The sequence below is a fragment of the Amblyraja radiata genome, chromosome 7 (genome assembly GCF_010909765.2).
Source record: "Amblyraja radiata isolate CabotCenter1 chromosome 7, sAmbRad1.1.pri, whole genome shotgun sequence".
NCBI classification, from domain to species: domain Eukaryota; kingdom Metazoa; phylum Chordata; class Chondrichthyes; order Rajiformes; family Rajidae; genus Amblyraja; species Amblyraja radiata.
The window spans coordinates 19,207,647-19,235,565 of record NC_045962.1 but is presented as its reverse complement, the minus strand read 5'-3'; the positions used below and the strand labels follow the sequence as shown (position 1 = coordinate 19,235,565).

Sequence of the window (27,919 nt, the reverse complement as noted above, 5' to 3'; positions counted from 1 at the left end):
TCAAAGATCCTGTCTTTGTGTCTCTCCCAGGAACGTGCATGGCTGTGGGAAGGGATCTGCAGATAGGATTAGAGCAATCTAACTATCATGAGGATTTAGACTTCAGATTCTTTACCGACTGACTAGTGAGCGGTGGAGTTCACATCAAGGGATTCTGGATTTCCACAATATTCGTGGTGAATCTACATTTTTTAGACTTTTAGGAAAAAACACTATACTATTGTGTAATTAAATAACAAGGTGAGAAAATAACACAATGTTTAGCTTGTGAACGAAGGAACTGCAAATGCTGGTTTAAACCGAAGATAGACACAAAAACTGGAGTAGCTCCGTGGAGCAGGCAGCATTTCTGGAGAAATGGAATGTTTTGGTGACGTTTTGGGTCGAGATCCTTCAGTCTGAAGAAGGAATAGAGATGACACAAAGCTGGATCCATTCCTTCCCTCCAGAGATGCTGCCCGTCCCGTTGAGTTACTCCAGCTTTTAGTGTCAACAATGTTTAGCATATTTGTCGGGGCAACCATTTATCAATCAAATTGCAAATTAATAAATTGTTACTATGATTCTGCAGTCATTATAGGTGCCCTGTGTAGAACAACAAATATAGAGGCTCTGGAGAGAGTCCTGGACAAAGACTTATAAGACTGATACCAGATTTTGGCCATTTGCTTTGCATAGAAAGTTTGACCAGGATGGCTGTGGGCTCTGGAAAGTGAGAGTGAGGAGTTTAAAAGGCTTTGAGAGCATTATTGTGGAAAAGATGTTTCCATTTGTTGTCAACTCCAAAACCGGAGGTGATATATTGAAGACCATCACAGAAAAATCCAGCAGGCAATTTGGGTGGGATTGATATCCAGAGCATGAATAGAGTATAGAAGTAGGAGGAGCAAATAGGGTGTCTACAGGGAAACCAGATCAGAAAGGGATTAGCAATCTCTGTTGATGGGCTTGGTTGAAGAATGGAAGTCCGTGCGGAGAGTGGTGAGGACGGCTGAAAAAATCATCGGGACATCTCTACCTTCAATCCGGGACATTGCGTGCAAACGTTGGTTGTCCAAGGCCAACAGCATTATAAAAGACCCCACACATCTCCATTATGGACTGTTCACTCTGCTGCCCTCGGGCAAAAGGTATCGCAGTATAAGGAGCAGAACGGCCAGGTTCTGCAACAGCTTCTTCCCCTGAGCCATCAGTCTCTTGAATTCCATATAATGTGCCGCCACTATTATCTATTTTATCGTTTTATCTATCTTATCCTTTTGTGTTGCACGGTGAGCCAGATGCAATGAAATTTCGTTTAGATTTGCATTTGTTGGTGTATTTTTGAATGACAAAGTATTTGATTGATTGATTGATTGGTTTGAAGAGGCATGAATGTCGACCTGGACTGTTGGATGGTTCTATCTGGTCTATAATTAAGTTGTTTTGCTTTGCAGATCCAGTTGAGGTAAATAATTGACTAATCAGAACTGAAATGTTTTGGGTGAGAACACAATGTAAAATTCAATTTGGTCCACAAAAATGAGCAAAAAATAAATGAATAAATCGATGGCATTGTGAAATTATGCTTCTGTGTGTAGTCCGATTCAAATGTAGTCATTCATGTGTCTGACTGGTTTGGCTATGTTTATAATAATTCAACAGACTCCTGGCTCATTATTACCTCTTTTTCTCTCTTGATCCCCTCCACTTGTTATCTTGTGTTACCTGCGGGTAACATTGTACACCCAATTTCACTAAGTACCACAAGCTGGAGTAACTCAGCGGGACAGGAAGCATCTCTGGAGAGAAGGAATGGGCGATGTTTCGGGTCGTCCGAAGAACGGTCTCACCCCGAAATGTCACCCAGAGATGCTGCCTGTCCCGCTGAGTTACTCCAGCTTTTTGTGTCTTTCTTCGGTTTAAACCAGCAACTGCAGTTCCTTCCTTCACATTTAGTACATATGTGTAACAAATCAGACATAATCTATGTTGAACAACGTTGGAGGTTTTAGAATGAGATTTATTTATATCTGTTTTTAATTGGTAAGTTTTCACCTGACCTAATGTGGAATTTCATGGTGATGTGGACTTGTTTGATGTTTAAACACATCATTATAAAAAGTGATATTTTACAGGGCTGAAGAGCATCGAGCTGACTCCACTGGCTGCCATTAATGTTGAGTTGTTTGCTGCTGGTAAAGCGGTGAAGGTGACTGGGTCTGTCCACATCACATTGCCCCTTGGACCGACTGACCTGGTGACACATGCGGATGCTCTTCCAGCTTGGACTCTTGACCTGAAAATTGGTATGTGAGCACGTTTCATTGTAGTCCTAATTACGGTCTGGTGCCAAATACCTTGTTTGTGCACTGGGCTACTGTGATCTGAATGTTAATAAGTTAGTCTGTTAATGAAAAAGCTACTTTTCTTAACTACTAAACCAGGTTCGCTTTTTAATAAACAGACACCACACAAACTGTTTGGTAGACCAGTTCAAAACTTTACTTAACATCGGCCGATGGAAGGGAGGGAGAATTCCAGTCAAGTGACCAATATAGACACTTGACCATCTTCCGTCCACTTCTCTGAACAACATTGCCTTAAATAGGGTTTTTTTGTCCCCTTAGCACATTTCACAGACATTAGTCATGGTCAGAGGTACAGGAAAGGTTTCCACAGAATGCATCACATTAAAGGCATTTTGTTTACATAGTACAAGATAACATTGGCCATTTGGTTTACGACATTTTATCTTTCTACTTCCCTGGTTCCTCTCTCGTCACTTCGTCCTTCATAAAGATTGGCCATTTGGATAATGCCATTTTATCTTCACAGAGATCACCCTAGCTCTTTCGCTGCTTCCTCTCTGTCATTTGGTCCCTCATAAACATTGGCCATTTGGTTTATGGCATCTTACTTCAAAGAGATCTAGCTCCTCTCTGCTTGTCACTTGGGAGACAATGTTATGGTATTTATTATCTCACACACCGCAACCTGAGGCAAGCCTAATTTGACAATAAAGATAAGCTGTAAGCTAGCCCAGAAACCTATTTTAATATTTTCTTATTTTTGTAACTTTATTCGGCTTCATCATTAAAGTGCAGGGGATTTCACACAACAGAATGAAGAGAAACTTTGTTAGCACAATATTTCTAAAATTACTGAATGATTTAAGTTTGCTAAGTACTGCTGAGAGGAGCCATTATTCCATTGAAATCCCTGAAGACATCCTGCACATTAGTCTGCACTCATTGCTAAGACCACTGCAATAACTAAATTAGTCTTGAGTAACCAAGAACTTACATTTGTTTATCAACACTCATTAGTTTTATTCCAGAGGGTGGTGAATCTGTGGAATTATTTGCCTCAGAAGGCTGTGGAGGCCAAGTCAATGGATATTTATAAGGCAGAGATAGATTGATTTTTGATTAGTACAGGTGTCAGAGGTTATGGGGAGAAGGCAGGAGAATGGGGTTAGGAGGGAGAGATAGATCAGCCATGATTGAATGGCGGAGTAGATTTGATGGGCTGAATGGCCTAATTCTGCCCCTATCACTTATAACAAGGAATACCTTGGGGATGTCCTTATCTGAGTGATTTAAAAAGTTATTTTGAATTCATTGGATATTGAACAATGGACTGACTGAGACGAGGTCGAAGAAATCAATTCCAGCGAGGGGATTTTATATGAATGCAAAAGCTGTTAAATTTACTTGTGACAGAGAAGGAGACCATTATGGCCATCATGTTGGTATTGGCTCCCAGCAGAGTAGATCCAATAGACACACGAGCCATTTTCCCTCACATATCCAGCCACTCCCCCTCTTGATTGTTTTTGACACTCGCTAATATATACCAGCGAACTAACCCTCTGTTCACAGTGAGAGCATGCAAGCTTAAGACAGAGACCACCTGCGATCGGGCTCAAACCAGGAGCCCCAGGAACTGTGAGCCCCAGGAACTGTGAGGCAGCACAGTAATCAGAGTGCTACTGCAAATATGTAACAGATGTTTTCTAATATTGTTTCTTTTATTACAGCACCATAAATTTTTATTTGCCTCAGATAAATGCCTGAATATTCTTCTTTCATCAAAGGTGCCTGGGTAAACCGAGGACTCGGAACAGTTAGGAAAGAGGGTGGCCAGCTTGTCTGGACCTACGTAGCCCCTCACTTGGGACAATGGATAGCAGCCCCGTTACCATTAACAACAGGTGAATGAGCGCACATTCAGCATTTAATCTTTGCAGTTTCCTGTCACGCTCTTCTATTTAATGCCTCATCACAGTTTTGTGAATTTTACTGCAAGTTAAAAGTTAGTTGTAGGGTGTGGACTGAAGTATAGATTGGGTAAAACTCAATGGATTTTGTACTTTGGTATCAGGGAGTTTCTTTCTGTGTGAGCCTAGGGCATCATATCTTGCCTATTAAGCAGAAAAGATGACTTCAAAGGGTAGAAGGTTGGCTGAAAATAAACAGTTTGTTAGAGCACAGTTTAGTTTAGTTTAGAGATACAGCGCAGAAACAGGCTCTTCGGCCCACTGAGTCTGCACCAACCAGCGTTCCCCGCACAGTAACACAATCCTACACACACTGGGAACAATTTACAATTTTACCAAAGCCAATTAACCGACAAACATGTCCGTCTTTTTAGTGTGGGAGGAAACCCCGGAGAAAACCCACACGGGTAACGGGGAGAACGTACAAACTCAGTACAGACAGCACCCGAAGTCAAGATGAAACCTGGGTCTCTCGCGCCGTAAGGCAGTCACTCCACTGCTACACCACCATGCCGCCCTTTATTAACTGTAATAAAATAAAAGGAGTGATCACAGGATGCTGCACTCATTCAAAAGGTCAAAACTCATTCCTCACAGACAATAGAATTGGCTTCATCAAAACTTCGAGAATGCTTGCAATCAGAGGTAATTAAATCCTAATCCTTCCAAATTATAAAAACAAAATGCCCAGTTTTCATTTGATAATTTTCTGCCCAGTTGGCCTCAACGTGTCGAAATAAACTCGACTGATTCTTTTACTTGTATTTTGAAGGACGTGTTGTTACTGATACCTAGAGCCAGGGTTGACATCTTTTGCTATTCTGTTGATCTAAAATGCCATCACTCAGCTTAGACCACTTGCATCTTCACAGCCAATTAGTTCCTGCTTTAATTTTACAGCAATTACTGAGATGCTTAATGTGGGGTTTTGTATTTGAGTGACGGAAAAAAATAAAATGGTCAATTGAGGTTCGAAATTCATGATTAAACTCATACATGTAGGGTCATGAGGGCATGGAAACAGGCCATTCAGCCCACAAGGTCTGTGCTTCTTGTCAACTCTTGTGGGTAAATTCTGTGTTCCTTTAAATGAAAATTATTCTAGAAAGGCTTATAGACATGATAACATCTGACTGATTTACTCTTAGAAACCAGACATCAAGAAGAACTGAACCCATAGAGCCACACAATCTGTAGTGTGCTGTATTTGATACAAGGCATAGTATTGCAAATGGCCTGCACAGACTTTGGTGCTGATCTTAAACCACAATGGGGAACAATACAGGTGTGATTCAGTGTGACTAGTTTTTATTCACCCTATTTTTTTTTTTGTTAATCCAGGTACAATCGGTCGCATTGCAAAGGATATGAGCAACTACCATTCCACACTTCTGGTGGCCATCTTGGGAGGCACTGCTGTGATTCTTGCTGGATTTGTCGGTGTGCTTTTATGTTATTGCAGGTAGGTAGTTGGATTTCTCCATCAATGAATGCTCATGCAGATTCCCCACATTATTCTGACGATAGACACAAAAAGCTGGAGTAGCTCAGCAGGACAGGCAGCATCCCTGGAGAGAAGGAATGGGTGACGTTTCGGGTCGTGTCTCTGTTTCGGGTCTAAGGAAGGGTCTCGACCCGAAACGTCACCTATTCCTTCTCTCCTGAGATGCTGCCTGTTCCCGCTGAGTTACTCCAGCTTTTTGTGTCTGTCTTCGGTTTAAACTAGGATCTACAGTTACTTCCCCCACATTATTCTGTATACTTTCTCATATTTTCATTACAACGTTAGAGTCCATTTAATCCATTGAGTCCATGGCCGCTCTCAGAACATTTCCAACGGTCTTGCACTTCCACTTATTTCCCTGTAACCTATTCTTCCTCCGATGCTCACAACTTCCCCAATTCTCCTGTCTTCTACCTTCGCTCGGGAGAGACAATTAAACTACCAACCTACACACGTTTGGGATGTGGGAGGAAACCTGAGCACCAAGGGCAAACCCACACAGTAGCAGGGAAAAGCATCAAGTCCACAAAGTCATCATCCTAGGTCAGGATCGAGCCTTTGTCCCCGGAGCCGTGAGGCAGCAGAACTACCTGCTGTGTCAAGGTGTCTTTTAGTTGATTTTGCAGGTTCAAAAATTGATCATTTGGCATTTTATAATTAACGATGCTGAATAGAATTGGGGCAGAGTTCATTGTGTGCAGAATTTCAACAATACAACCTATTAGGAGGGAGGCATACTATAGTGGAGATTCTGGGAGGCTTCCATCTGTATGTAATCCCAGATTTAATTTTTGAATACATAGTCGTGGCCCTGGGTCGACCCGAAATAAGGAATTCCCTAATTTTACATTCTATCCTTGTTCATAATACTGGCATAATTTTTCAGAAGAAAACAGTAATTCTTTTTCCACAACGTTTAGTTAATAGTTTGAGATTTTTTTCATATCATAAAATCGTGCAGATCAGAAGTGTGCCCTTTCAGTCCATGCTGTCCTTGACGCCGAACAGTGTAAATCCCATTTATGTGCACTAAGCCTATATCACACGACACCTTTCCTATCTACGTATCTGAATACCTTTTAAATTGTACCTGCCTCTGTCAACTCCTCTGGCAGCTCATTCCAGACAACCTTCACTTCTCTTTAGTGGAAAACGTACCCCTCTAAGTGGAAAACGTGTCTCCTTTCAATTTCTCCCTCAGATCTCCTATTCAATTTTGTTTTAAACAGAGGACGCTACCATCATCCACATAAAAAATCACAGATCAAGACCAAAATGGATACCTCGAAGAAAGACCAGACCACATCGACCAACCATGTGAACGTGGCTCCTGGCACCAAGGAAAGTTCGAAGCCTGATGAGAAGCCAACTTTGCAACAGTCTCACGCCATCTCCTACAGTCCTCGAAGGGAAATGTCTCATAAAGAAGCCAAGGAATTCTGCAAACTTGTGAATAAAACCGCAGAGAAACAAAACAATGAGAGCTGTCAAATTTACGTCGAAAATTTCACGGTCCGATCTCGGAAAAAGTGCATGGATAACCTCTATCAACAGGCAACCAACAGCCCAGAGGATGTCCCCAAGAACGCGTTGCAGATTAAACATATGAAAATGCTGGCCCGGAGAAGGGAGATGATTGACGGGCAATACAAAATGCAGCACGCTGTTAATGAAGAAATGTACCAATTACCTATAATTTCGAATAAATTGTTGCCTATTTATAACCCGACTGTTGCTATCATGCAAGCCCAAGATCATTTTGGCACTGCAGACCAGGTTTCTCGGTCGGCTACCTTGCCCAGAAACAGGCAGATGGTGTACAGCCCGTTAGCCGAGCCACTCACCAGGGACAGCTACACACAGACACTTCCTAAAATGCCGCTGCACTCCCAACAGCAGTCTGAATCCCAGAGACAACACGTTCTCCAGGGGCAGCAGGCGTTGGATCCCAAGTCTGCCAACTGGGGAAGGTACAGCAACAACCTGCTGGAGTCCGTATCTGTTCCTGGAACCTTGAATGAGGCGGTGGGAGTGACCCCGTTTGCTGCAGAACTGCAGGGCATCTCCGAGCAGACGCTGCTGGAGCTGACCAAAAGCAAGCCTTCTCCTCACCCCAGAGCCTGGTTCGTGTCTCTGGAGGGCAAGCCGATCCCACCCATCAGACATTCGTGCGTGCTCGTTCCCAAACCCAAGAAGGCCCACAGCAACGACACCAGTCTCGACTCGGGAGTTGACATGAACGAGCACCACACCGGCAGGAGGCTGGAAAAGGATAAAACTTGCGCCAAAGGCGGGCCGGCCTCGAAGAGCCTTTACTCGGAAGATCTGGAGCTGAGCGGGAGTGAGAGCGGCACGGCGGTCTGCACCCCAGAGGACCTCTCCTTCAGGCAAGTGCTGGACGGGGGCAGTGGCCACCTCGTGGAGGTTGAAGAGGAACAAAGTGACCAGAGTTTACAGGACGAGGAGATCAGTGTGACCCCACCCCACAAACTGGGCCGCATGAGTACTGAAGGTGAGGGGGACGATAGTAAAAAAAGTGTTTGGCAGAAGAGAGAGGAACGACCTCTAATCCCTCTAAACTAAGTCGAGTTGCTTTGCTTCCAGGTCTTCACGATGGAACAAAAGCATGTTTTTGGTTCTGTGGTTACGCAGGTTTTTATGCACTCCATTTTATTGTTGATTACAATTCATTGTGCTGAATAAAGACACTTTGTATGTGTATCTTCTAGATCTTTCATTAACTGGAATATACTGTAAATACACACAGTTAGCAAACACCAAGTTAAGAGAATGTTGTGCCCTTTAAACTTTGGTCCCCGAACCTATTCATAAATTGATTTTAAAGTGGTCTGATAAGCTTCCAGTATGTTTTACAATTAAACCTTTGGTGTTCTTTCCTTTTTCTAAGTAATTTCCCCTGATCTCTCACCTCTGCCACTGTGAATCTTCAATAAGAAAGAAAGCAGTTGAATCTGCTGTTGATCTTTGACACGAATTGTTGCTGAGAATGTGTTAATTACTACTTTTTGACAGCAGGTTGCTCTGGTTAAGTATGATTTGTGCCTGTAAGGATCAATTTATGTGGTGCCCACAAGGGAACTGATCCAAGAATTTAATTAAATTCATACCAACAAGAACGTACTTGATTTAAAACTGTATTGATAAACTCTCATCCTCGGGCACTTGTCTCGACTTGTCTTCATTTAGCCTTGAACATGTGGCACGCCACTTCCTTTCGTTGTGTGTCCACTTTTAAAATTTAATTCCCAAAACTTGGTGCAAAATACAGTTTCAATCGACAGTTTTAAAATGTTAAACCACAAGTATGTTTTTTTTTTTTAAACTCTAAATCCAAAAATATTCTGCAAATTTGCGAATGATTGTGATGCATTGCATGTGAGTAGAGGAGTAGGATTTCACACGGCAATATTTAGAAAATGCAGCAGATGTTTGTTGCATTCTGAGAGGCTCGGGGTTGTCTATAAATAGATGCTAAGTTACCTAGTTCACAGTTACATTTGAAAAAGGCTTATTAGGGAGCACTTTTGTGAGACATTAAAATGTAGAAAGCATAACGGAAGATAATAAATTGTCTCTTTATAACGAGTTCTAAATCTAGTCGTGAAGGCTATCTCAATTTTTTTTTCCGTTATATGACAGAGGTGGGCAGAAACATAGAAACAAGTTGGCTTTAGAGCTCTGCCAACCAGCGACATCTAAACCGTATACTTGCTCTTTCTCATGTGATGATTCCCCAGCTATTTTGTGGCAGCCATCTTGTTTCACTCTGTTGCCAATTTCCTGTTGAATATCTGCAAAGATCCTGAGGAATCATTAGGCATTTTTAAGCTGATGAAAAGCAACATGATACTGTGAGATTTGACATGATTCTTCTTGAGGTTTATGTTTTTATTCTGTCCTCGTTTGTCACAGTCCAGACAATTTTCCCAACTGAAATATACTTTTTGTAAATAGTTCAACTAATTCTGCTTCGTCTCGGCAACTACGTGTTCTGATGGTTAAATTTGTTGTTCTTGGAGCATATCTTGATGAACCGCTTGAGTTTTCACTTCATCGATGACGAGATACAGGAACTAAAGCAAAAGCTTGTTTTGTGAGATCATTGGGAAATATTTTATTGTATTATATGTTTTCAGGAAAGTGTTTGCTTATTCTGTGTGGTGTCAAGCATGGTTGCATGTTCATACATTTTATTCGTTATCCAAGCCGGTTTGCCATAAGACAGTTGTATTTTGTGTAATATTTCTAAAGAGTAGTTTATTTCATTCGGAATTGTTCTAATGCATTGTTGAAAACCCAATAAAACTGAACTATGTTTTGTTTACATTGGTGTTTGACTTGAATGCTGCTTCATAACACTGAGCAACCCCTCCGATCACCGATAATTGAGAGAAGACGGTAGGATTATCATAAACTTGATTTGTGTCGGAAGGAACTGCAGATGCTGGTTTAACCCGAAGATAGACACAAAAAGCTGGAGTAATTCAGCGGGTCAGGCAGCATCTCTGGAGGGAAGGAATGGGTGAGACCCTACTTCAGCTTTTTGAGTCACCTATTCCTTTTCTCCAGAGAGGCTGTCTGACGCGCTGAGTTACTCCAGATTTTTGTGTCTATCTTCAGTTTAAACCAGCATCTACAATTCCTTCCTTCACAAAGCTCCACCTTATTAGCTATATTGTTAACCATGGTTGTGGTACTTTGGGTATGGTATGTTGGTTAGGTCTCTAATGCACTTTACCTCCACCATTTGGCACACTTTTGGCCAGATTAACATGTTATGTTTAGCTACAGTGCTCCACGCATGTTCTTCCTGCACCCCTCATTGAATCAACATTAGTCTTGAGTAAATTTTTTAATCTGATTTTAGTGTGTTATTTCATCAGGCAGAAGAAATCAATTTAGCATTGAGTAACTAAAGGAGAATGTTTGTTCCATGAAATATTTTGTTCTGGGATATACTTTGTGAACATGCGACAGAGAAAATTTAATGGTCACTGGAAAGAAATTGGGATGAATAGTGGAAGAGATTCCAAGAGCAGTTAGGCTGTGGGCCGAGCATCAAAAATGTGTCTAGAAATAGGATTTCGTGACCCAAGGCACCAAACTACATGAAATTTTCACATATTGTGTAAAAAAATTATATAAATCACCCCTGAAACTCGATATGAAGAAGACTTGCACATTTTATATTAAATTAGAGAAAAACCGGAAAAATGTCGGGAATTTTTTAGTCCAATCAAAGCACGTTTAACATTGAGTTGTCTGCCAGTTGGCCAATCACACGCTTTGTTTCAGGCTAGCACACAACGTGGCTGAGGGGGCTTCACAGATGCCTGTTTTACTGGAGATTCCGATGTTCCAGGGAGATGCTAAATGCATTTCGTTGTCTCTGTATTGTACACTGACAATGACAATTAAAATTGAATCTGAATCTGAGATGCCTGTTTTACTGGAGATGTGTTGTTCTGTGGAATAAATGTCGTGGAAACTTGCAGCAGGTAATTGTATTTAGTGGGAAAAGCATGAAAAAGGCTGAAGAAAGTGCAAGAAAGCCTTCAAAGCAAAGTCCCTGCTGATGTGCTGGAACACAAAGAAGGACCCCATGAATCAACTAACTAAAAGGTAAGATCTAAAGTCTGAATTTATGAAAATCTGTATGGACTTTAATTAATTTAATTGCACCCTTTATAATGTGAATAAATTAATTAATTCATTCATTCCTTATTCATTCACTCACTCACTTACTCATTCATTCATTCATGACATTGAGGGCCTAAACTATAACAGTCAATTAAACATTACTCTACAACAAGGAAGTAGCTCCAGAAATAGTGAATGCATTAGTGATAATTTTTCAAAACTCTTTAGATTCTGGAGTAGTTCCTGAGGATTGGAGGGTAGCAAACGTAACCCCACTTTTTAAGAAGGGAGGGAGAGAGAAAACGGGGAATTACAGACCAGTTAGTCTAACATCGGTAGTGGGGAAACTGCTAGAGTCAGTTATTAAAGATGGGATAGTAGCACATTTGGAAAGTGGTGAAATCATTGGACAAAGTCAGCATGGATTTACGAAAGGCAAATCATGTCTGACGAATCTTATAGAATTTTTCGAGGATGTAACTAGTAGAGTGGATAGGGGAGAACCAGTGGATGTGTTGTATCTGGACTTTCAGAAGGCTTTCGACAAGGTCCCACATAAGAGATTAGTATACAAACTTAAAGCACACGGTATTGGGGGTTCAGTATTGATGTGGATAGAGAACTTGCTGGCAAACAGGAAGCAAAGAGTAGGAGTAAACGGGTCCTTTTCACAATGGCAGGCAGTGACTAGTGGGGTACCGCAAGGCTCAGTGCTGGGACCCCAGCTATTTACAATTTATATTAATGATCTGGATGAGGGAATTGAAGGCAACATCTCCAAGTTTGCGGATGACACTAAGCTGGGGGGCAGTGTTAGCTGTGAGGAGGATGCTAGGAGACTGCAAGGTGACTTGGATAGGCTGGGTGAGTGGGCAAATGTTTGGCAGATGCAGTATAATGTGGATAAATGTGAGGTTATCCACTTTGGTGGCAAAAACAGGAAAGCAGACTATTATCTAAATGGTGGCCGATTAGGAAAAGGGGAGATGCAGCGAGACCTGGGTGTCATGGTACACCAGTCATTGAAAGTAGGCATGCAGGTGCAGCAGGCAGTGAAGAAAGCGAATGGTATGTTAGCTTTCATAGCAAAAGGATTTGAGTATAGGAGCAGGGAGGTTCTACTGCAGTTGTACAGGGTCTTGGTGAGACCACACCTGGAGTATTGCGTACAGTTTTGGTCTCCAAATCTGAGGAAGGACATTATAGCCATAGAGGGAGTGCAGAGAAGGTTCACCAGACTGATTCCTGGGATGTCAGGACTTTCATATGAAGAAAGACTGGATAGACTTGGCTTATACTCGCTAGAATTTAGGCGATTGAGAGGGGATCTTATAGAAACGTACAAAATTCTTATGGGATTGGACAGGCTAGATGCAGGAAGATTGTTCCCGATGTTGGGGAAGTCCAGGACAAGCGGTCACAGTTTAAGGATAAGGGGAAATCCTTTAGGACCGAGATGAGAAGAAACTTTTTCACACAGAGAGTGGTGAATCTCTGGAACTCTCTGCCACAGAGGGTAGTTGAGGCCAGTTCATTGGCTATATTTAAGAGGGAGTTAGATGTGGCCCTTGTGGCTAAAGGGATCAGGGGGTATGGAGAGAAGGCAGGTACGGGATACTGAGTTGGATGATCAGCCATGATCATATTGAATGGCGGTGCAGGCTCGAAGGGCCGAATGGCCTACTCCTGCACCTATTTTCTATGTATCCATGTAACAAGCTGGCATTAGTGACAATAAGTCTTTAACAACTAATCTCGGAGCTGCATGCGAAAACTTACCGGGAAAAAGTGCTCCGATCGCGGGGCCTAGGTACTCGCGGTAAAGTGAAGCTGCGGTCTCAATTAATAAGCGGCCGATTCGCGATCGCGGAGCCGCGGTTCATCTCCGCGGGCAGGGGGGGGGGGGGGAAGGCTGTACATAGTGCCGTCTGTAGCGGTCGTTTTCAGACCCCGATAACGGGAGAAAAACGGAGGGATATCGATCGCTATTTACCGCGAGCACCTAGGCCCCGCGATCGGAGCACCTTTTCCCGGTAAGTTTTCGCAGGCAGCTCCGAGATTAGTTGTTAAAGACTCATTACTCTACAACAGGCTGGCATTAGTGACAATGTTTAATTGACTCTGTTATAGTTTAGGCCCTCAATTTCATGAATGAATGAGTAAGTGAGTGAGTGAATGAATGAATAAGGAATGAATGAATGAATTTATTCACATTATAAAGGGTGCAATTAAATTAATTAAAGTCCATACAGATAGATTTTCATAAATTCAGACTTTAATCTTACCTTTCAGTTAGTTGATTCATGGGGTCCTTCTTTGTGTTCCAGCACATCAGCAGGGACTTTGAAGGCTTTCTTGCACTTTAATCCACTTTGCAGCACTTTCTTCAGCCTTTTTCATGCTTTTCCCACTAAATACAATTACCTGCTGCAAGTTTCCACGACATTTATTCCACCGAACAACACATCTCCAGTAAAACAGGCATCTCAGATTCAGATTCAATTTTAATTGTCATTGTCAGTGTACAATACAGAGACAACGAAATGCATTTAGCATCTCCCTGGAGGAGCGACATAGCAAATGATTTGAATAAATAATAATAAGTGTCCGGGGTGGGGGGGGGGGGGGGGGGGGGGGGGTGATAGGCAGTCACCGAGGTACTTTGTTGAGTAGAGTGACAGCCGCCGGGAAGAAGCTGTTCCTGGACCTGCTGGTTCGACAACGGAGAGACCTGTAGCGCCTCCCGGATGGTAGGAGGGTAAACAGTCCATGGTTGGGGTGAGAGCAGTCCTTGGCGATTCTGAGCGCCCTCCGCAGACAACGCTTGCTTTGGACAGACTCAATGCAGGGGAGCGAGGAACCGGTGATGCGTTGGGCAATTTTCACTACCCTCCGCAAAGCCTTCCGGTCGGAGACAGAGCAGTTGCCATACCATACTGCGATGCAGTTGGTAAGGATGCTGTCGATGGTGCAGCGGTAGAAGTTCACCAGGATCTGAGGAGACAGATGGACCTTCTTCAGTCTCCTCAGGAAGAAGAGACGCTGGTGAGCCTTCTTGATCAGAGTTGAGGTATTGTGGGTCCAAGAGAGGTCATCGGAGATGTTGACTCCCAGGAACCTGAAGCTAGAAACACGTTCCACCTCCGTCCCGTCAATGTGGATGGGGGTGTGCGTGCCGCCCCTGGACTTCCTGAAGTGTACAATGAGCTCCTTGGTCTTCTTGGAGTTAAGGGCCAGGTTGTTGTCAGCGCACCATGCTGCTCTGTGAAGCCCCCTCAGCCATGTTGTGTGCTAGCCTGAAACAAAACGCGTGATTGGCCAACTGGCAGACAACTCAATGTTTTGATTTGACTAAAAAATTCCCGACATTTTCCCCGTTTTTCTCTTAATTTAATAAAAATGTGCAAGTCTTCTTCATATCGAGTTTCAGGGGTGATTTATATTAAAAAATTAACACAATATGTGAAAATTTCATGTAGTTTGGTGACTTGGGTCACGAAACTGCAGAATAAAGCTCCTCGGCCCACAGCCTAAGTGTGATGGTTGCTCCTACCAATACTGAAGAATGGATGTATCTGCAACAAGGTGGCTGGTAAGCAGGTGGCTGGCAACCTGCCGACTACTTTCATTTTCACTCGACCATCTCTGTTTTTGTGTTGGTGTTGCAGAGCCACTCCCACTGATGGCCATCAGAGTCCTTGGCCCAGAGTAATGGCCCGTGCCGTTGCCACTCAGGTGACCTAATCACTAAACACGGGAGAAAAAAGGTGCCCTGTTTATAGGCAGTCTGCAAGAAAGTGTCAGCAATGGTTGGGTGGGCTGCCAACCAAGAGGAAGATGGTACCTGCAGCTTATCTACTAATGAGTAATAATTTGGGTTTGCAGTTACATAATCACTGCAGTCTTCACACACAAAAATGCATCACGGAAATATACTGCCCCCCAAACCTGTCACCGTGATAATCAGATGTGGTAAGCATTTTTTTTTAAGCTCATGTCCCTCTGGTATGTAGGATCTTAATGACTTTCAACAGGTAAACCCTCCATGACACACTGGTCAACCTGAGGAGTACCTTCAGCAACAGACTGGTTCCACCAAGATGCAGCACAGAACGCCACAGGAGATCCTTCTTCCCTGTGGCTATCAAATTGTACAACTCCTCCCCCTTCTGTCGTGAGGTAGACTGACCCTCCTCTTTCCCCCCCCCCCCCCCCAATCTTTGCACATCCCCAATCCTTTCCACTTGTCACTTTTAATTACATGAATCTTGTGTTTTTTGACTTGACAGAGCTATTTCCTTCCTGGCCTGGGATAAATAAAGTTCTATTTTATCGTATCGTGCCTATGGGAAAAGCTGCGCTGATCTCGGTAATCATCTGCAGATCATCCTGTACCAGATATCACAATTATACGGCAAGGGACAAAATCGCTTGACATTTATGTACGTATGAAAAGATGCATTTGTGATAGATGTAGAAATAACACATCGGGAGTTGTTTATCCCTAACTATCCCAGTGATTCCTGATAAAGGCAAATGGGAATAAATGTGCATTGTTGGGATGTCAGTTTAAAGACTTTATGTCTGTTCTGGACTTTTCTGACTGAAGTAACGTGCATGAAACGTTTGCACAAAATTCCCTGCAGTGGTGACGTGCCCCAAAATGGACTGCTGTCCCACCTCTTCCAGAGTCCACGTCCATGTTTCTGGGGAATCTGTACAAGTATGGTGATTGAGAATCGAGGTGAGTCAGCAACAATACTATGGCACAACTCAAATTCCCTCTGATCATATCCACCTTTGCAAATAGTCTTCTGTGTTTAATATACAAGATGCTTTCTCCCTGGTCACTCATGCACATACTGCTGTTTGAATACAAACTCTTGCATTGGTGAAAATTGTTACTGCATTATTCCTGGCACTGCAATCTTTTTAACTGATGTCGCTCTTAATCTCTGGAATTCCTTCCTTTAAACTCTACTCTTCCTTTAAAATCCTGCCATCAATTCTAACCTATTTCTGCAGCAAAGGTTCAAATTTTGTTTGGTTGTTTAAAAAAACCCATCCAATAATATCTGTATCTGCCACTTAATTCACCCACTCCACCCTTCTCACTCTTCCCCTGTCCCGAAACCTGAAATGGACATTTTGCTTTTTGTGTACCAGATCCCCAAATTCCCTCACTAAGTGATATAAGCTGGTAGAACCGCTGCCTCACATCGCCAGAGACCGGGTTTAATCCTGACCTCGTGTGTGTCTGTGGAGTTTGTGTTCTCCCTGTGACCACGTTGATTTCCTCCTGGTGCTCTGGTTTCATTCCCACATCCCAATTAGTAGGTTCAATTGGCTGCTGTAAATTGCCCCTGATATGTAAGGAAGTGGACGAGAAAGTGGGATAACATAATACTAGTGTGAATGGGTGACGGATGGCTGGCATGGATCTGCCAAAGGGCCTGTTTCTATTCCGTACGTTTCTAATCTCATCCAACTCGCACTTTCAAGTCGTGTAACAAAATGACAGAATGGTCAAACTAATGTCTGATCATAATGCATGTCCTGCTTCATCATACTCCATTTATGCAAGAGAAAGCCGCCTGTATCAGTTATGGAGTGCACATCATCTTCTGTAAGTATTTTACATCTCAAAACATTTGTTCAGTTAAAATCCACAGAATGATTGTTAAATCTCTGCTGATCCAGAATGTCACTCTGTTGCCATTAAAAGCTACTGACTTTAATATTTACATTTTAATTGGAAAATGGAAATGGAACCCCTGCATGATTTTAATGGGAGATTGAGGGATTATTTCAGCAAAGGTCTTTGTCCAGGACATTATGATAGAGAGTAAGTGCAGTTGGCTCCTGCTCATAAGGGCTGTGGTGAATTAGGTCTGCAGATCAACCATCTGTCTTGGCACTGGACCTAGCCTCTGATCACCTCTGCAAGCAGCTATCCCAGTTGGAGCTCTGGGGCAGGCTGCTGTTCTCCCGGTTGGTATGTATATAATTACAGCTTCTCAACCTGTTTCGTAGAGTTTATTGTCACATGTACCAAGGTACAGTGGAAAGCTTTTTGTTGCGTGCTAACCAGTCAGCATAAAGACAATACATGATTAAAAATGACAATACGTGATTAATGTATTGACGATACATGTAATGGATTAATACATGACCAATCACAGTTGCATGATTGTACTGTGTTCCTTACAACCATCAGGCTATTAAACTGCAACCTCCAAATAGGCTCCAAACCATACAGACTTGGGGACATTATTTTTGACTTTGCACTACTATTGTCTGTTGGGTTTATATATATATATATGTGTATGTGTGTTAATAAGACAATAAACTAATGACAATAGACTCTATAAACAATGAACTAAGTTGGTACTGTGCAATGTGTTTGATACCTTTTTAAAGCAGATTATCTTTACTGGATTTTATCTAGCACAAAATGGTATCAATGTTATTCCCTTTATCATGTATCTGTACACTGTGAATGGCTCAATTGCAATCATGTATGGTCTTTCCACTGACTGGTGAACATGCTCTAAATGCTTTTCACTGCACCTCGGTACACGTGACAATAAGCTAAACTAACTGGTGAACATGCTCTAAATGCTTTTCACTGCACCTCGGTACACGTGACAATAAGCTAAACTAAACTTGTATCCAATGTTATCCATTGGACTTCTCCAATGTTTTCTGAGTGCGACAATAGAACCGAAAGGACGGATGAGGAAGGATGAACCTTTGCTGACTCCCTGCTGGTTGGTTAGATAACGTTAGAGCCATGCAGCATGGTTGATACAAGAATGCAAGAATTGGCTTTAACCTTCCAGTTAATACCTGCTCCAGTATTCAAACCTCACACTTCATCTGAAATGTTGCACTTAGCCACAGAATGTTTAGGATTAATTATAGATCACACCATTCTCAAACACTCTCCTGCTCAACAAAAGGTGGTTAAATGTGCATCAGTGCCAACTTTCAGCTAACGGCTGCAACTTTTCCAAATGCTAACCAGCTTTGTAGCAGAACTGATAACATTTCCAACTACTGATGTAATCTGGGTCCGAAAGGGGCACAAAGTGCAGGGGTAATGCGGCGAGTTAGGCAGCATCCCTGGAGAACATGGGTAGGTGACGTTTCGGGTCGGGCTGATTGTAGTAGTAACGGTATGAACATTGAATTATCCAACTTTAGGTAACTTCTAACAACTCTCCCTCCCTCCTCCGTGCTTCATGTGGACTTGCACCTACTTCTCCCCTCCCTCTCCACCTACATTCCTTACGCCTCACAACTCGGATCACTCTTGTCTCTCGCCTGTCTTTTCATTCCTTGCTTTTGTTGAATGATCTGCCTATCAACCCCCTCCATCACCAGTGTTCACCTATTACCTGCTACACTTTGTCCTGCCCCTCCTGTCTTCCAGCTTCAATCGATACAAAGAAGGGTCCCAACCCAAACTCCCCTATCTGTGTTCTGCGGGGATGCTGCCTGACCCACTGAGTGCCAAATAAGTTATGAGCATAAAATATTTATTTGCAACTGGTCAACTAATTGGCCTCCTGGATGGGGACATTGCCCATGCATCCACATCCTGCTGTGATCACTTGTTTGTTGATGCTCTCTGAACTAACCTACTCCAGAGCAGCCTTGCAAATGGCGTCCGTCCATGCTGGTGGGCCGTTGCCTAGAAAAACAAGATGGCTCCTATTATGTGTGTGCTGGGCCTCACAGGGAGATGAAACAAATCAACTCAAATAAATCCACATTGCTGTGGGGCACTCTTGTCAAACTAAGAAATGGGTGACATCAATGGTTCTTTTTAATCACATGTACAGATATACAGTGAACTATTTTTGTTAAGCATGCAGTTCAGTAAATTCTTGCAGAATCCTCAATTAGTACAAAGTGCATAGGAATAGTCCACTGAGACCACATGCAATAATTGCCAGGTTTTGATGGCATTTTCCAAGTCCAGTCTAGTCTTCGTGCTCAGTCTTCTGGAATGGCGCTTGATCCAGGCGAACCCTAGGCTGCTGCAGGGCCTCCAGCTGTTGCCTCCTGTCCAGCGAACCGTCGTCCCTCTCCTCTCCGCGCCCGGCTAACCCTTCAGCCTTTCTGCCCCAGGGGTGCCTCGCACAGCCGATCTTGAGGAGGCGGAAGGCAAGACCCCGGTTCACCCTCTTACCCTACACTTCTGCCGTCACCGGCTCTCTCCATCTACCTCTCCGGTCCTCTGGTGATGAGCAGGAGCCAGCTCGGCAGTTTCCCTCTACAAGCTTGGCAGCGTTGACTGTGTGTGGGTCGCGGATTGCATCGAGTCTAACAGTATGGAAGCGGGGCCTTTGGCTCAACTTGTCCACATCAGCCAACATGTCCCATCTACAGTAGTCGCACCTGCCTGCGTTTGGCCCATACCCCTCTAAACCTGTCCTATCCATGTACCTATCTAAACATTTCTTAAACATTGCAATAGTACCTGCCTCAGCTGCCTTCTCTGGTAGCTAGTTCCATACACTCACCACTCTTTGCATGAAAAAGTTACCCCTCGGGTTCCTATTGAATATTTCTTCCTCCCCTCACCTTAAACCTCTCTCTGGTTCTTGATTTCCCCTGCTCTGAGCAAGAGACTGCATCTCCCCGATCTATGCCTCTCATTATTTTGTACACAGTCGCGGAACTGGGTAGAAAGTGGGGAGGCATGTCCAGCGATCACTTCTTACAAAATGAAGTAAAGAGTGACAGTGTAATGATTTCGGAATTTTATCCATGAATGGTGGCCGACTAGGAAAAGGGGAGATGCAGCGAGACCTGGGTGTCATGGTACACCAGTCATTGAAAGTAGGCATGCAGGTGCAGCAGGCAGTGAAGAAAGCGAATGGTATGTTAGCTTTCATAGCAAAAGGATTTGAGTATAGGAGCAGGGAGGTTCTACTGCAGTTGTACAGGGTCTTGGTGAGACCACACCTGGAGTATTGCGTACAGTTTTGGTCTCCAAATCTGAGGAAGGACATTATTGCCATAGAGGGAGTGCAGAGAAGGTTCACCAGACTGATTCCTGGGATGTCAGGACTGTCTTATGAAGAAAGACTGGATAGACTTGGTTTATACTCTCTAGAATTTAGGAGATTGAGAGGGGATCTTATAGAAACTTACAAAATTCTTAAGGGGTTGGACAGGCTAGATGCAGGAAGATTGCTCCCGATGTTGGGGAAGTCCAGGACAAGGGGTCACAGCTTAAGGATAAGGGGGAAATCCTTTAAAACCGAGATGAGAAGAACTTTTTTCACACAGAGAGTGGTGAATCTCTGGAACTCCCTTCCACAGAGGGTAGTCGAGGCCAGTTCATTGGCTATATTTAAGAGGGAGTTAGATGTGGCCCTTGTGGCTAAGGGGATCAGAGGGTATGGAGAGAAGGCAGGTACGGGATACTGAGTTGGATGATCAGCCATGATCATATTGAATGGCGGTGCAGGCTCGAAGGGCCGAATGGCCTACTCCTGCACCTAATTTCTATGTTTCTAATGTCACAGACGGTTCATGTGCTGGACCTCCTGGGAATGTTCCACACTTGCATTCAATGTTCAGGGCATGGGATAGAGAAGTTGTACAGTCATGTTGCAGCTGTATAGAACTACGGTTAATATTGTGTGCACTTCAGAACCCTGCAAAACAGGAATGATGTGAAGGCTTGGAAGTTCATCAGATGGGCCGTACTAGCTACAGGAAGAGGTTGGACAAACATGGATTGTTTTCTCTGAATAGAAGTTTATAAGATTGAGTGGCATAGACAAGGTGGACAGTCAGTCTTTTTCCAGGGTGGAAATGTCCATTATGGGAGAACACAGGATTGAGGGGAGAGGGGAAGGTTTTTGGTTTCTCTGTCACCACAATCCTTGGATCAGACTTCCTTAACCTCAGATGAAACAGCTGATAAAATAACGGCTCCCTTTGGAGGTTGAGGGGAGACCTGATAGACGTGACAGAGGGATAGATAGGATAGACAGTCAGAACCCTTTTCTTAGGGAGGACACATCAAAGACTAGGCATAGCTTTAAATTCAGTGGGAAAATGTTCAAAGGAAATGTGTGGGGTTAGGTTTTTTTTTTTAACACACTGTGAGTGGTGGGTGCCTGGAACGTGTTGCCAGGGGTGGTGAGGTTAGAGGAATTTAAAAGGCTTTAGGATAGGCACCTGGAGATGTTTGGGAATGGAGAGATATGGATGCAGGCAGAGGAGATTAGTTTAACTTGGCATCTTGTTCGGCCCTGGCATTGTAGGCCGAAGAGCCTGTTGCAGTGCTGTGCTGCTCTATATTTAACGAGCCTTGCACCTAGGGTTGCCAACTGTCCCGTATTAGCCGGGACATCCTGTATATTGGGCTAAATTGGTTTGTCCCATATGGGACCGCCCTTGTCCCGTATTTGACTGCTACTACTCGGGTCGAGGGGACTGTCGGGTCGGAGCGCTGTGTCCGGCCCTGCCTCACCCAGCCCATGAAGTGCAGCATCAGCAGCGCCTCGCCCGTGGCCCCGTCGGTTGGCAGCCCGGCCTGCTGTCCGACCTTCGGACCTTCGCTTACCGCCGACACCACCAACCCTCCTTCTCATGGCCGATCATTGATTCATGAGTTGGATGGGGTGCCGGACTTTGCGCGCGATGCCGCACATGTCAAAATTCCTCAGCTGGCCCGCCGGCTGGGCTTTGCGTGCAGTCCAGCACCCGGGCCAACTCATCATTCACCTAGCCACGGCCGAGTCGGTCAACAAATTGCTGTTGGGAATTTGTTCCTAATGGGCCTGTCCCACAGAGCGCGTGCGCACACACACACACACACACACACACACACACACACACACACACACCCTCAACCCTATTCCTTCACCAGCCAGTTATGCAAGGGGGGGGGGGGGCAGGGCAAGGCAAGTGGGAGGACCACTGTCTGAGTGAAATTCACACGGTGTAAAGCCAATGTGATTCAGACACACACCGCGATGAACAGGAAGGTTGGCGCTGTAATTAAGACGGCTAAAGCACAGTGTACGGTAACAGTGTATGGTAAGTTCTTTAAAAGAAGGGGGGAGAAGGAGTGGGGACAACTTTTCAGATACACGGCTGTGAAGCTTACCGGACATTTAACATTACCGGTCGGTTACCCATGGTTCTGAAAACTACTGCTTACGGTTTTTTTTCCCCAATGAGCCAATGAAATTCACCGGTCAGCACCGGCTACAACCTACGAGAACCTTTGACCTCCTGGCGACCCACTAGGACCTCCTGGCAACCCACCTACGACACGAGAATTCTCACTACTCTCCATGGCGGCTTCATTCTGGTCCCCGCAAATTTTTAATAATGAGGCCGCGACTGATTCCCAGAATGCGGGAACTCCTAACGACCATGAAGGCGACTCCCCGGCAACCGCCGCCGAACATGTGGCAACTGCATAGTCTCCTGCAGCCGCCTAACATGTCGCCTAAGTGGAACAAGCCCGTTATTTTGACCTCTTGTCCCTTATTTGGGAGTGGGAAAGTTGGCAACCCTAGTTGCACCACACTCTGCCAAGCACACAGTCGACTGGGCACACGCCAGGCCCGGCTTCAACTGCATATTGAGGTCCTGCAGTGAGCAGGATGTGGTGGAGGGTTTGGGCCGCACACACAGTGCCACCAGTCGCAGAGGGGAAGGTCGGCGCTGCTTAGAAGTGATTAAAAAGGGACGATCTGGAAGGCAGAAGGGGACAGTGAGTGATTGGAAAATAAGCTAGAGGTGGTTCAGAGGTGATAATTGGTGTTTGCAGGTTTACTGAGGGGAGGAATGCTTGTATAATCCGTAAAGAGTACACAGTGGCGCAGCGGTGGAGTTGCTGCCTTACAGTGCCAGAGACCTGGGTTGGATCCTAACTACGGGTGCCGTCTGTACTGAGGTTGTCCATTCTCGCCGTGACCACGTGGGTTTTCTCTGGATGCTCCAGTTTCCTCCCACACTCCAAAGATTAATTGGGCTTCAATAAACATTGTAAATTGTCCCTAGTGTGTAGGATAGTGCTAGTGTATGGAGATCGCAGGTTGGCGCAGGTTTACTGGGCTAAGGGGCCTGTATCCGTGTTGTATCTAAACTAAATTAACCACAGATTGCAACGCACTGCAAGCCTGTGAAGAGGACCCTTTGATGGTTTTAAGTTTTTGAGGTCACTATGTAGGTTTATAAACCAATCACTTCCTTCCTCACTATCCAGGAAATAGACTCGGTGAAACTTGCAGCGAGGTACATCAGCAGAAAGGTATTTTAAATTAATCTTGCATTGTTTTGCTTTAAAAGACACAAAATGCTGGAGAAGCTCAGCGGGTCAGGCAGTATCGCTGGAGAACATGGATAGGTGATGTTTCGGGTTGGGACCCTTCTTCAGATGGGAGGAGGTTGAGGTGGGTAGTGTGGGGCTATGGTACGAGATTGCAGCCAGAGGTGAAGAGATCAGAAACAGTCTGGGAGATGATGGCCTGGTGTCCATCTGCGGGGCCATGGTCAAGGGGCGGGTATGGGGAGGTGTCCGAGAGCTATTTTGCTTTGTTTTGAGAGTTGTATGGCTTTGGTTGCTTTCTAAACACAATAATTAGTTAATGTCTGTGGTAATCCTCCAAGAGAAAGGTAAGATGAATTCATAGAGATGAGGGCCTCAGTTGTACAGTTCAGTAGCAGATTGTCTGAAGATGGCAGGTTTCTTAAAAGCCGAGCGTTGAGACTGTGTGGTGAGTGAGGACACCGTTTACTTCCACCAGGTGTAGGCCCGTAATGAGCGGGGTAGTGCCCATGCTGCTTGCACTGGCTTCCTGCATCGGTAAACACCTGATACTTCTATTCAAGGCACTTTTTAATTTGGATTGAGTTTTATCAGACAACTGAACCATCCTACCAACAATTAGAAAGCACTCCTGAGCTACTATCTACTTCATTCAAGATCCTCGGACTATCTTTAATTGGACTTACTGGATTTTATCATGCACTAAACGTTATTTATGTTGTTCCCTTTATCATGTATCTGTACACTGTGGGTGGCTCGGTTGTAATCATGTATTGTCTTTCCACTGATTGGTTCGCACACAGCAACCAATTTTTCACTGTATCTTGATACACGTGCCCAATAAACTAAATTAAACTAAACTAAAACTAAAAACTGAACTTTTCCCCAACTGTGGGTTAGTGTATCTATGTGTCCAGATGCTGAGCATCTACCTTGCACAGAATGGGTTCACTACCCTTCACAACATGGAAACTTTCACAACATGGAAACCTTTTTATTTACCCCAATTAGTGCCAGTTTTAGTATTTATCTGGTAAGAAAATCCCTTGCGTTGTACAACCCAAAGACACTGAAGATAGACACAAAATGCTGGAGTAACTCAGCGGGACCGGCAGCATCTCTGGAGAGAAGGAATGGGTGATGTTTCTGGTCGAGACCAACACTGTTTCTTGAGTAACAAAATGGGAACATGTTGAAAATACTGAGCAAGTCAGGCAGCATCTATGGAATGCAGTTGGCAATGAAGGTCACAGACTCTTCATAAGAATTTAATCTCATCTATTCAGTGTGACGGTACATTGACGGAGGAACAAGTCTTCACAACGAACTAACGGTGGCTGCCGAGGACTCAGAATCCCAAAGCTAAGGTTCCAGTAGATAGTGTGGATCTTTAGACTCTACTGTCACCTTGGCAAGAGCGCATAATGGCCAGTGTGGGGGTGTTGAGATGGGAGCATTGGCGGGATACTGGTTATGCAGGAAAGCTGTGCACACTGGAAACACAGCAGGTTAGGCAGCATCTGGGGAGGAAGAGACGTGTTTTTCAGAATGTGAAAATGTGAATGACGGGCAGGTTGTGCTAAATTAAGGAGAGCAAGAAAAGCACGGGCACCAATCTGTCGGAGGACCTCAGTGAGCCGAGTGGCATCTGTCGGTGGAAAGGAATTGTCGACATTTTGGGTCAAAACCATGCGCAGTAGAGAGGGAAGGTAGATGGTGTAAAATGCAAGGGGGAGTGGGAGGCAGAAGCAAGAGGTGACGAGTGGATTGGGAAGGGGTGGAGAGGGAGGGAGCCTTGAAGGCTGAGGCAATAAATTGATGGTTGAGGACAGACAGGAAAGTGGGGAAAAGGAAAAGTAGAGGGGAAAAACGAAGGAAGATAGGCATGCAGGTGCAGCAGGCAGTGAAGAAAGCGAATGGTATGTTAGCTTTCATAGCAAAAGGATTTGAGTATAGGAGCAGGGAGGTTCTACTGCAGTTGTACAGGGTCTTGGTGAGACCACACCTGGAGTATTGCGTACAGTTTTGGTCTCCAAATCTGAGGAAGGACATTATTGCCATAGAGGGAGTGCAGAGAAGGTTCACCAGACTGATTCCTGGGATGTCAGGACTGTCTTATGAAGAAAGACTGGATAGACTTGGTTTATACTCTCTAGAATTTAGGAGATTGAGAGGGGATCTTATAGAAACTTACAAAATTCTTAAGGGGTTGGACAGGCTAGATGCAGGAAGATTGCTCCCGATGTTGGGGAAGTCCAGGACAAGGGGTCACAGCTTAAGGATAAGGGGGAAATCCTTTAAAACCGAGATGAGAAGAACTTTTTTCACACAGAGAGTGGTGAATCTCTGGAACTCTCTGCCACAGAGGGTAGTCGAGGCCAGTTCATTGGCTATATTTAAGAGGGAGTTTGATGTGGCCCTTGTGGCTAAGGGGATCAGAGGGTATGGAGAGAAGGCAGGTACGGGATACTGAGTTGGATGATCAGCCATGATCATATTGAATGGCGGTGCAGGCTCGAAGGGCCGAATGGCCTACTCCTGCACCTAATTTCTATGTTTCTATGACCCTGGGGAGGGGAGGGTGATGATTGATGGATGAACACTGTCTCTTCCTCCACAGATGCTGCCTAACCTGATACATTGCATTAACCGGCCATCTGATCCACACATTTACTTACCTCTCTGAAAATGCGCATTATTGCCCTACCTTCGAAATTTCTTGATGATGATAGAAACATAGAAAATAGGTGCAGAAGGAGGCCATTTGGCCCCTCTAGCCAGCATCTCCATTATTTGCAATTATGGCTGATCATCCCCTATCAATAACCCGTGCCTGCCTTCTCCCCATATCCCTTGATTCCACTAGCCCCTAGAGCTCTATCTAACTATCTCTTAAATCCATCCAGTGATTTGGCCTCCACTGCCCTCTGTGGCAGAGAATTCCACAAATTCACAACTCTCTGGGTGAAAAAGTTTTTTTCTCACCTCAGTCTTAAATTGCCTCCCCTTTATTCTAAGACTGTGGCCCCTGGTTCTGGACTCGCCCGACATTGGGAACATTTTTCCTGTATCTAGCTTGTCCAGTCCTTTTATAATTTTATATGTTTCTATAAGATGCCCCCTCATCCTTCTAAACTCCAGTGAATACAAGCCTAGTCTTTTCAATCTTTCCTCATATGACTGTCCCGCCATCCCAGGGATCAATCTCGTGAACCTATGCTGCACTGCCTCAATCACAAGGATGTCCTTCCTCAAATTAGGAGACCAAAACTGTACACAATACTCCAGATGTGGTCTTACCAGAGCCCTATACAACTGCAGAAGAACCTCTCTACTCCTACACTGAAATCCTCTTGTTATGAAGGCCAACATTCCATTAGCTTTCTTCACTGCCTGCTGTACCTGCACAACAACTTTCAGTGTACAAGGCACCCAGGTCTCTCTGTACCTCCCCTTAACCTAACCCCATTGAGATAGTTTATTGTCACATGTACCTATGTACAGTGACTTTTTTGTTTTGTATACAACCCAGTAAAATCATACAATAGAAAATCACAATGTTGAACTCGGCAGGTCACAGCTCACCGGAGCTCCAAGCATCGATCCAGCGCGGCGACCCAGGCAAGGCATCGCCCGCTCCGCTCCGCGATAGAGCTCCAGCGCTGTGCCGCCACCGAAGCCGAGGTGCTGGGCGGTCCCCGCCAGGAAACGGCGCTCCACGCCCGCTGGTAGGCCACGAGGACGGGTCGACGGGGCAGCCCGGAGAAAAGCTGCCTCACCGACCAGGTAGGGACCTAGAAATATAGTTACCCCCTTCCCCCCACATTAAAAAGTCTATTTCTCCTACAAACAAAACACAGGACTCACTAGAACTACAAAAAAAAGTGAATTAAACGGACGGCTGCTGGTTAGCAGCCGTTCCCCAAGATGGCTCCTCCTCCGATATAGTCAGTACTTGTATAGTCAGAAAGTGACTTTAATTTTGTTGGTTACTAAAATTATACCTCGTGTCCCTTTCCAGCTGTAGGCAAGCAAGATGGAAGATATTCGAAGATCAAAAACCAGCCTTGTTGAATGGTTAACCAGTGATCCTGATTTTATTCTGCAAATGGTACAGGAGGATGGCGTCATTACTCAGCGGGAGTACCGCAAGCTAAAAGCCGAGACCGATCCTGAGAAGAGA

The 27,919-nt window shown here is 44.5% G+C and overlaps 1 protein-coding gene across 1 annotated transcript in view; it reads left to right on the top strand.

Annotated features, from left to right (window-relative positions):
* Positions 1-10,110, top strand: part of fam171b (family with sequence similarity 171 member B) — a 36,066-nt gene extending 25,956 nt beyond the window's left edge. The window contains exons 5-8 of the mRNA XM_033023803.1: positions 2,118-2,288; positions 4,079-4,195; positions 5,603-5,723; positions 6,995-10,110. Coding sequence (XP_032879694.1) covers positions 2,118-2,288; positions 4,079-4,195; positions 5,603-5,723; positions 6,995-8,348 — 1,763 coding nt within the window. The 3' untranslated portion in view covers positions 8,349-10,110. The remainder of the gene's footprint in view (positions 1-2,117; positions 2,289-4,078; positions 4,196-5,602; positions 5,724-6,994) is intronic.
* The last annotated feature ends 17,809 nt before the right edge of the window (positions 10,111-27,919 follow it).